We start from the raw sequence: 10396 nt of genomic DNA, 5'->3' as shown, positions 1-10396 counted from the left end.
AGAAGTAGAGATTTCAGGAAGGCTGCGCCCTATTGTTATTATGCCGTTATGGCCAAACATTTTTTCCGGTTGGTCGGGGAGATACGTTGAGATACTGGGCAGACACATTTGTAGCCACCTCGCATGTTTTTGCAGCTATGGGAGCAGCCTCCATTACTGGACTTGCATTCATCAATATCTGTAGAAGAAAGTTTAAAGAGTGATTAACCTCATGTTGCTTAATTGTAGGATTTAGATGCATGCAGTGATGATGTTCAACGACCTGCAAAGATAATGCAGTTGTGATGGAAATAGTTCGATCCACACGTCTACACACTTAAAACAACTGCAGCAGCAGAATTAAAGAAGCCCTATGCAACAATTTTAGCAAAAATGACCTTAATTATACAGGTTGAGAGTCGTTCTGATGGTTCTACAACACTTTTTGGGTCGTTTGGTGGGTGCTTCGTCTCCCCCTAGTGCTTCTCCGCGGAAAAACCGAATATGCAACTTTCTGGTCGCGGTCCGAACACATCCGGATGTAACTCAGCGGAAGTATCCAATCGCGCCTCGAAAAAGTAGTCAGATTGTAGTTTCTAAGAAGACTGCAAAACAGACTCCGACTTGGCTTTGTTGCTTTTGAAATTGTAAGTAGCCTACCCTTGGGTGAACTTCGTTGTTGTAATGTGATTTGATAGTCTCTTGAACAATGTGTTTGCTCGATCATTTTATTGTGAGCCCTGTATGTGTTTAGCTTGGTTTCTTGATGGCTAGTTCGCTAGCTCGTGGGGGTTTAGCGTAGCAGTCACTTGCTACCGAAGCTGCAGGGGGAGCTATGTAGTGAAAAATGCGAGCCTCTGCCCCAGCAGTGGCGCGACTGGCTGGGGCACCTGCACCGTGCGCCGGCGACCCGGGTTCGATTCCCGCCCCGTGGTCCTTTCCGGATTCCACCCCGACTCTCTCTCCCACTCACTTCCTGTCAATCTCCACTATCCTATCTAATTAAAGGCATAAAAAGCCCAAAAAATATACTTTAAAAAAAATAATAAAAAAATGCGAGCCCAAATCAGACGAAACCCCAGAAACAGCGAAGGAATAACCACACCTGCATAGGGCTTCTTTAACATGCCACATGGAACATGACATTTTTAGAGACCAAATCTGCTGTTGAATTTGCATACATACTCCAGGCTTACCCATGCATCGGCGTCCATCTGTGTGCCGTCGGAACCCTCTTGGGCAGATGCAGTGGTGAGATCCTGATAGGTTTACACACTTCCACTCACACGCCGGCTTCCCTGACGACACACACTCACTTATGTCTGCCAAGAAGGCATCACATTAGCCACACACACACACACACACCCAAGAGGGTTAGGACACAGAATACCTAACTAGATGGATTCAGCACCTTGATGGTCTTGTAACATCTGTCACTCTTGCAGTGATGCATGCTATGAGCTGCATGATTTCAGTAATGCACTTAACTTCTTTCTGGCTGAATATGCAGGTTAGCCTGCTGGAGACTTCACATGAGTATATTTTCATTACAGACTCACTAAATCACATGAGTATATTTTCCATTACAGACTCACTAAATCACATCGGTATATTTTTATTATAGACTCACTACATCACGAGTATATTTTAAGTAAGTATAAGTATATATACTCTTTTGATCCCGTGAGGGAAATTTGGTGTCTGCATTTATCCCAATCCGTGAATTAGTAAAACACACTCAACAGCACACAGTGAACACACAGTGAGGTGAAGCACACACTAATCCCGGCAGTGAGGGGTTAGGTGCCTTGCTCAAGGGCACCTCAGCCATTCCTACTGGTCGGGGATTGAACCGGCAACCCTCCGGTTACAAGTCCGAAGCGCTAACCAGTAGGCCACGGCTGCCCTCATTTTCATTACAGACTCACTAAATCACATGGGTATATTTTCATAGAAAAGGCCTGATGTATTCCCCACCTCCTCACTTCTATGCTCCTCAAGCGATGTGTTAATTGTGTGAATGTGGAATTGTGTGAACATGTATGTGTGGGTAGGTCTGAGTTCCTTTGCCTCCCATGTACAGAAGCCAAGACTGTATACAAATACAGTTAGACAACTAAAGGACAATGAGATGACAAATGTTTGACCTGAAGTATACTGAATTAGATCTATGGAGTGGATGACTAAAATGAGTGTATTTTTAAATCCGTGTATCGAATATTTCAATCATCTTTAGAGAGACTCACCCATGCAAGTGTGTCCGTCTGTGTTCAGCTGGAACCCTGTTCTACAGCTGCACCTGAAGGAGCCGAGTGTGTTGACACACACCTGCTGGCACTGGTGGCGCTCCTCCACACACTCATTTACATCTACACGCACACACACACACACGCACACAGAAAGAAGTATTACAGCGTCACCACCTGTCAGTGGCAGTATTGGCACAGAGACGGGGGAGATGAAAGGTTAGGGACCATAAACAACTTCAGCTCACCCCTCCCCTCCCCTCCTCTGCACCTGCTTGTCGATAAAAGCATCACCACATCGCCATGGATACTACCACCACACTGCCTTTCATGTCAAGAGGGAATGGAGGCGAGGCGCTCTTTGATGACATCGGGTCTTGTTCTCACATAGCCTACTGAGCTTGCCAGAATCCCCCAAAACATGTCTGGATAGTGCATCTCTGCATGTGTACTGTATTATGATGAGGTTCTCTATCCACAACATGGGACAATGATGCAGGAAACATCTGCTGCAGTCATGAATTATTTCATACATCATCCCCTCTCCTACTGAGACCACACATAGGTGGCAGGTGCAACACTTGATTCGTCCATGCTTATATATATATAAAAAAAAAAAAAAAAAAAAAAAAAAAATAATATATATATATATATATATATATATATATATATATATATATATATATATATATATATATATATATATATATATATATATATATATATATATATATATATATATATATATATATATATAGTGGGATAACCATAAACTTGTAATGACCAATGGCAGTAGCCCACCCAGCAGTTAATATTTACAGCAGACAATCTTGTAACTGAGGCGGTTATATTTTGTACTGTTCTACTAATGGCCTTACACCAAACAACTTTGACAAGATTTGGGAAAGATTCTTGAAAGATTGGAGACTTTTAACTAATGCAGACTACAATCTTTCAAGACTCTTTCCGTCTTCGTTCTACATGAACTGAAGACATGAACTGAAGACATGAACTAACTGTTGTTCACTAAGGCAAGGCAGGTCTGGTCATGCCTGATCTTTTTTCAGTCCCCTTTCCCTGCTAAAGCACTTTGTCTCCATGGAAAATGGCTTCACCTGTCAAACAGACTGTTAAACCCATATCTCCTCGAGCCAGAGCAGCCTCCTTGTCTGCATGTATTTATGAGTTAGTGATACTTTGGAAAAATATAACGTTGTAACTACAAGTTAGGACAGGGGGCTATTTGCACAGTATAAGTCAGAGTGTCACTAAGTGGTATCTACAGTGCATAAGTTAAAAAAAAAAATCATCTTTTGAGCTGACTGAAAAGGAATAACATTTATTTATTTACGATACATGATCAACTTTAGCATGGGTGTCTTGACTTATGCACAGCACTGCATATTCTAAAATTGCAGTTGCGCCGTCGGTCATTCCTGCCTCTCAGGTAGTGTGTGACGTCAGGATGTGTTTCTCAGCGGGCAGTGAGAGTCCTGTGACATAAATCCACATTGTGTTCTCTCGTGCTAGGACTTGCCTCATCACCACCCGAACAGACTTTATGATCACCGTGACAGCAGGGTTAGGGCTGAGAGTTCACAGTCTTAAAGTATCTCTTTTTGTTTAAGCAAAGCACCCACAAAAGAAACAGCTGTCACAGTAAAATTCCAGGGTTGGACAAGACAGGCCATGGCCACACACAGCGCACTGACCCTTCTTCATCTTCACCTGTCCAAATAATGAATAATGAATTACTCCTCTTCTGAACATCAGTGCTGTGTGTCGGTGGGAGGCTGCAGTGGCCAGAACAGTTGTGGGTTCAATTCCCGACTGCCACCGTTGTGCCCATGAGCAAGGCACTTCACCCCGAGTTGCTCTAGCGCAGTGTTTCTCAAACTTTTTCAGACCAAAGATCACTTAACCAATAAAAAAACCTTACGGACCACTTCGCTAAAAAAACAAAACAAAAAACAGCTGATCTACTTCAACAGTATATTACACAATAGGCCTACTCACTGAACCACTTTGCTTATTATCTTTGCACCTTGCTTATTGTGTCAGAGGATTCATATGATTAAATTGGTGTAGCTTACAAAGGCAGTGTTGCAGAACTGTTTGGATTTACATACAAGTTGGTTCAATATTGCAAACAACTCATCTATATTATATTTTATATTTTACCACGTCTGCTCGCGTACCACTTGGGATAGCTTACAGACCACACTTTTGAGAAGCACAGCTCTAGCGCCACTGGCCCTTGTAATAACTGACATATGTAAGTCGCTTTGGATAAAAGTGTCAGCCAAATTAATTTGTATAAGTGTGTATTTAACAAAGGGCTCCTCTCACCTCTGCAGGTGCGCAGGTCCTCCAGCAGCATGAAGCCCGGTCTGCACTGGCACAGTGCCCGCTGTTGTGGTCCGGCGCCGCACAGCTGAGAGCAGCCGCCGTTATTCAGTGCGCATGGCGTCACCTCTGAGGAGGAACAGGTTACCAGACAGTGGGTTTGAACTCGGACGGCTTACAGAGTTGTTTTGCCCATGCACAGGATGTTTTTACATCATGATGTGTGCCCTACATACAGCTTCCCTGTTGCCAGGGGGACTCAGCCAGCCCCCACTGCAACATGTCGGGGATTTCTGTCAGACAGCTGAGCTGATGTGTTTTGCAGACAGTCTGAAGTATCGCTGCCACTTCCTCTATTCGTTTCTCCAGCTGTTCGAAACGCAGGCCACAAGCTCACCCTTTTTACCTGCTCAAACACGTGAAGGAGCAGGAGCCCATGATGTTGACGTGTTCAGCTTGGCACTTTCACCAGACGAGTATCAGTACATATCTCCTCTACAGCAAGTGGCTCTGAAGGCCTCATCAGCAGGGAGGAATGCAAACCAATGTTTTCTCAAACTCCATCAGATAATACTGCAACCGAAATCATGCATTCTTCAAACCACAATCCAGAGCTGTATCTAAAATCAACTAACTCTCCATTGCAAATGAGAGACAGGACTATGAAATATTTGAGCAAATGAAATGGTTTGATAATGATGGAAATGCATCCTCTGATAGTAGTATCTATTGTAGTAGTATTTATTGTTACCTAAGGGTCTCCTTTGCAGCATGGGTTGAATGCTATTCCTCATTTTATAAGTCTCTTTGGATAAAAACGTCTGCTAAATGAATACATGTATCCAGGCATGCTTGTGTCTTACCCAGGCATGCTGGCGTAGTTCCACTCCATGTGCCATTCTGCTGGCAGTAGCTGTGCACGTCCCCATTGGCCAGCGTGTAGCCAGGGTAACAGGCGTACTGGATGTAGTGCCTGTATTGCAGCTGGCCCGGCTTCTCGATCGTACGGAAATAGAAGGTCCCGTGGGCGGGCAGCGGAGGGTACGGACACACTGGCCTCCCTCTTCTGATTGGCAGCTCAGACGGACGGGCTTTGGTGGAAGCTTCCAGATGAGGAGAGGGTGCAACGCTTGGAGTGTCTCCAGAGCTAGAAAGTGCCAGGCTGTATCCTGCATGTGATTGGCTGCTAGAACTGTTGGTTGGGAGCGTTTGTGTTCTCTGTAACGAGTCCAGTGGAGTCACAGTAACAGGGTCCTGTTCAGGTCGATGGGATTCTTTATGGCCATGTTTGGGGTCAAAGTTCAAAGGAGCCTCCATGCTGCCCTTAGGCCAATCAGCTTTTGTGGCCGGGGCAATTTGCGCATTTGCACTTGGTGAGGTGCTGTGTGTGCACATCTGTTGACTAGCAAGTCTCAGCGCTGACGCACGCGTCCCTTCTGCTGCCTCAGCCTCTGATTGGACGGGCTGTGGGTGGGTGGCCTCTGTTAACACCTCGACCCGCGGCCGTAACCCCCAGCTGGTCGGTCCTGGTGGACCCCCCTGCGACCGGAGCCCCTCAGCAACTGGATCAGTGAGGAGAGGGGACGTGCTGCTGATGGGCGTGGGGTTTGAAGAGCATGGGGACAGGTCTGAGGTCAGTCTGGAGGCTGCTGGGGCAACAGAGGGCATTGCATCTCCAGAGACTGGGTGGTTTTCAGACCTGGTCACTGCAACGTGCGTGATTCCTTCATTCTCTTCATAGGACTTTTCCTCATTCGCTGGTGGCTCCCACAGCTCATTAGCGTCTTCATTTATGACGTCCTCTGTGTTATTCTCTCCCACTGGCAGCACGGGTGGCTGGTCACCTAAACTGAGTACCGTTAGCCTGGTCTCTGGATGACGCTCTAGTCTGTCCACTAAATACTCAGAAAGGTGATCTGTGGTCATTACAGCACTGTGCTGACTGTAGGTAGGAGTAGGAAGATTTGGGGGGTATTTACTTTGGGCATCCACAGTCGTTTCTGCATAAGCAGAGGTGCTGGTGACCGACATAGCATTCACACTCAGATGTGGTGTTGGTGTACTGAGAATGACAGGTTTTCTTGTATTCAGGAACCCATCCGATATTTGAGTCTGTGTTGAAGTTTTTGAATCAACAGACAGGAGTCCACCTGTGTGTGTTTCTGGTGGGCCTTGTGCTGTAGGAGATGGGTCGTCCTCCCCTTCACTTAGATTTTGCAGCAGTGTGTCAGCTCTTGTTGGACCAGCGTCGGACCTCTCAGGTGCCTGGCTATCTATTTTGGACTCTGCGAACCTGGTGCCCGTGGCTGGCGACACAGGAGGTGTCACTGTGGGTGAGACGGAGACAGAGCCAGGTGTTGAGAGGCCAGCACCCCTCACCATCTGCTGGGGTGGGGTGAGTTTCTCAGTGGCTTCCAGATTCCAGACCCCAGGGCTCAATTCCCTGTGTGCTGCCGCCTTCTGAAGCCACTGCTTCTTCACAGGTTTCCTCTGTAGTGGTGCCATCTTGGGCTTCAACAGCAGTCTTTCAGAGAGGTGGGACTTGGGTAGGGAGCCAACCAGCAGGTAGGCCTCCTTAGAGGCAGTGTTGTGGTGAGACTTTAAATGGTCTTTCAGGTTGGATTGAGGTCTTGGGTTCTTCTCCGTATTAGAACTGGACAGGACGACAGGTTTCTGTTTGAAGGAGCTCATAATATCTGACTCTGGAAAAAATAAAAAAGAACATTAAAAAATACATTTTTACAGGTACGAAATGTCTTTACACATTCAAAAATCATATTACACAGTTGCAAAACATGTTACACATGTGAACATCTTTTCACAAGCTCACAAGATTAAAGACTGTGCCACTGCCTACATAAAAACTGGTAGGAATACACCATTAAACATCTAGAAAGAACAGAGTTGTCTTCTAACAGTAGGGTCCACTTATTTACCTTTACAAACAGGCTTTGGGTTGCTCCACGTTTTGCCCTTGCAGTAGAGAAGTGAACTGCCATAGAGCCTGTAGCCATCATCACAGCTGAAGGCCACAAATGAGCGGTCCTCATTAACATCACTGCTGCCGTGTTGAACCCCACCAGGGCTGGGACATCCAGAGGCTGACCAACAAAATGATACATAGTTACAAAGTTCATTCAAGAATGGCAGGCATGCTGTGGTTGCATGATTCCATTTCTGTATTGGAACACCTGGCCATTACACCTACAGGAACTTTTATGACACCCCATTCTAAATCTATAGGCAAGGAATAGCTATAACAGCTTCCACTCTTCTGGGAAGGCTTTCCACAAGATTGGAGTGTGTCTGTGTTGCATGATGTTACAGTGCTGATCAAGTTTTAAATTGAATTTGAAAGAGTAAGCATGTCTTGAGATGACTGGGCCAGTAAAATGGCACACTGACCTACACAAACAGGAGGCTCTCTCACCTACACACACACGGGAGGCTCACTCACCTACACACACACGGAAGGCTCCCTCACCTACACACACACGGAAGGCTCCCTCACCTACACACACACGGAAGGCTCCCTCACCTACACATACATGAGGCTCTCTCACCTACACACACGTGAGGCTCTCTCACCTACACACACGTGAGGCTCTCTCACCTACACACACGTGAGGCTCTCTCACCTACACACACGTGAGGCTCGCTCACCTACACACACGTGAGGCTCGCTCACCTACACACACACACACGTGAGGCTCGCTCACCTACACACACACACACACACACACACACACACACGTGAGGCTCTCTCACCTACACACACAGGAGGCTCTCTCACCCACTGGCCTGACACACAGCTGCTTGTGGGATGGCCATGGATCCGGAACCCTGGATTGCAGGTGAACGTGACGTACAATCCTTTGAAACGGAAGAACGTGCGTCCGTTCTCCAAGTGCTGGAATCCCCTGCAAGGTTCACCAGCAAACCCTAATGAAAGAAACAAACAAGAGAACTCTTGCCAACAAATCCAAACATGCACGACTGGTTTAGCATCAGACTTTCATTTCATTTCACTATATATGTTGTTAACACCCAACTGAGGCCGTCTCTCAAAGCTCTCCGGTGGCATTTCCTCTTACCTGAACGCAGCGTCAGGAGGAAAGACAGGAAAGGCAGCAGCCCTGTAGGGGCCCCCATGGAGATGACGGGCAGGCGGCAAGGACGAGCCAGGCTGTGGAGCCGAGGAGGATCCAAGCGCACACTGGCGAGAGTTTAGGGTCGGCCTGTGACTGAGCAGAGGGACTGGTGGAGGGAGAGGAAGGGGGCGGGGCCACTTTGCTGACAGATCCTGGAGAACACACCCCTCCCTCCCTTCCTCCCAACACTGGCGAGAAACACTGAGGGAGGGTTGCTAGGGCGCACACTTGGCCGATAGGACACTGCAGTGCTCACAGAAGCAAGCGATCCAAAGAGCTGTCTTCTAGAGCAAGCTTATAGGGGAACACTTAGTGCATAGACAAAATAACATCCAACATTTGGCAGTTCAAATAGCTGAAGTAAACAAAGCTTTAAAAGACAAATTACACTCATGAACATTACGAGCATCTGACCATAGGGCATTTCTTTCTGCAGACATGTGTAACACATTCTAGAGACTCGAACCCCATGTTGCTATGGGAGGGGGGGGGGGGGGGGGGGACTCCACAAATGTGTTGATTGTGATTTCCTGTCCATCCCACATTTCCCTGTTTGCCATTGGAATAAGTAAAGTATTTTTATTTATATAGCGCATTTTTCATGCACAAAGTGCACTTCAAAGCGCTTCACACAAACAGCATCCCAGAAGGAGCAGCGAAAGACACCAGCACACCCGTACTAGCTTACTGGGCAACCAGTGTGGTACATAGAGCATACATATACCAGTAGCTTAAGACATAAACAAACAAATGGGTCCCCTGTGAGGTATACTACGAAGCACGTTAGACATATCTAGGCTATCTAGACATATCACAGCTACACAAAGCCTTGACTCAGGGGTATAAGTTAAGTGATACTACTATAGCAGTTATGTGATATATTTGTCAAACTAGGCTTTCAGCTCAGATCTGTGCGTGTTCTCGATGTTGGGATGATGTTGGCCAATCGTGAAACGTGGAGACTCACAAGACCGCCTACATTAAAAAAACAATTACTTCCGGATTTATGAGCGATAGCGTAATCTACACTGCGGTCATTTTTAGTGTCTAGCCTATAACATCAAATAAATCGATTGTCATCAGATGTTGTATGGTATGCACATCCATAGTGGCATATTTGCACGCACAACACTATTAAAGTGCATGCGAGATCCAAAATGTTTGTAGAGGCGGAGTTCCACCTGTAAGATATATGACAGAATCCTACACTTGAGATAACTTAATTTTTCAAGATAATTGATTGGTCAGTGGGTGGTAGTTTTACACGATTTGAGCTATAACTTAGCACATAACCTGCTCCCGACCAGGTTTGGTTGACAGCATAAGACACCATGGTGATACAGCGACGCTAAAACAGAGCCACTTTCGTGTCACAGCATACCCTGGCTTTGAGCGCAACATACCTCGCTAACCCACAAACAGAGATTCGTAGTATAGCCCACTGGTCTCTGCGGCTGTGCACTCCAGTGGAATACTCCATAACAGGAGCGGACCCCAGCAGGCACCCCTGGGATAATAAGGCACATGCAACAAAAACAATGCAGCCTTAAATGGTCAAAAGGGATGATGAACACTTTGGGTATAATTCTATAATACCATCATATTATGGATTTCTATATCTTTTCTTCAGAGAACAAAATGATTTCTGCCAGCCTGGCGATGTTCATAAATAAA

The 10396-nt window shown here is 46.2% G+C and overlaps 1 protein-coding gene across 1 annotated transcript; it reads right to left on the bottom strand.

Annotated features, from left to right (window-relative positions):
- Positions 1-25: 25 nt before the first annotated feature.
- On the bottom strand, positions 26-8796 carry LOC143142259 (uncharacterized). The gene is made up of 8 exons (XM_076303040.1): positions 8666-8796; positions 8340-8513; positions 7508-7672; positions 5435-7273; positions 4575-4700; positions 2226-2348; positions 1176-1301; positions 26-178 (listed from the first exon to the last, which is right to left on the bottom strand). Exons 1-8 carry the CDS (start codon positions 8721-8723, stop codon positions 39-41), a joined length of 2751 nt encoding a protein of 916 aa, XP_076159155.1. The 5' UTR covers positions 8724-8796; the 3' UTR covers positions 26-38.
- Between the last annotated feature and the right edge of the window lie 1600 nt (positions 8797-10396).

This window comes from Alosa pseudoharengus, unplaced genomic scaffold, assembly GCF_046254945.1.
Source record: "Alosa pseudoharengus isolate Yale_2024_CS ecotype anadromous, Long Island Sound unplaced genomic scaffold, YU_APseudo_1.1 YU_APseudo_1.1_scf_24, whole genome shotgun sequence".
NCBI classification, from domain to species: domain Eukaryota; kingdom Metazoa; phylum Chordata; class Actinopteri; order Clupeiformes; family Clupeidae; genus Alosa; species Alosa pseudoharengus.
This window is presented reverse-complemented; position numbering and strand designations above follow the sequence as displayed.

Excerpts from the sequence above, each read along its gene's own strand:
- LOC143142259 (XM_076303040.1), bottom strand. The coding sequence starts at position 8,723 with ATGGGGGCCCCTACAGGGCTGCTGCCTTTCCTGTCTTTCCTCCTGACG. Across the intron at positions 2,349-4,574 it reads GGACCTGCGCACCTGCAGAG|ATGTAAATGAGTGTGTGGAG; the intron begins GTGAGAGGAGCC and ends GTGTGCGTGTAG. Across the intron at positions 1,302-2,225 it reads AGACGGACACACTTGCATGG|ACATAAGTGAGTGTGTGTCG; the intron begins GTGAGTCTCTCT and ends CCTTCTTGGCAG.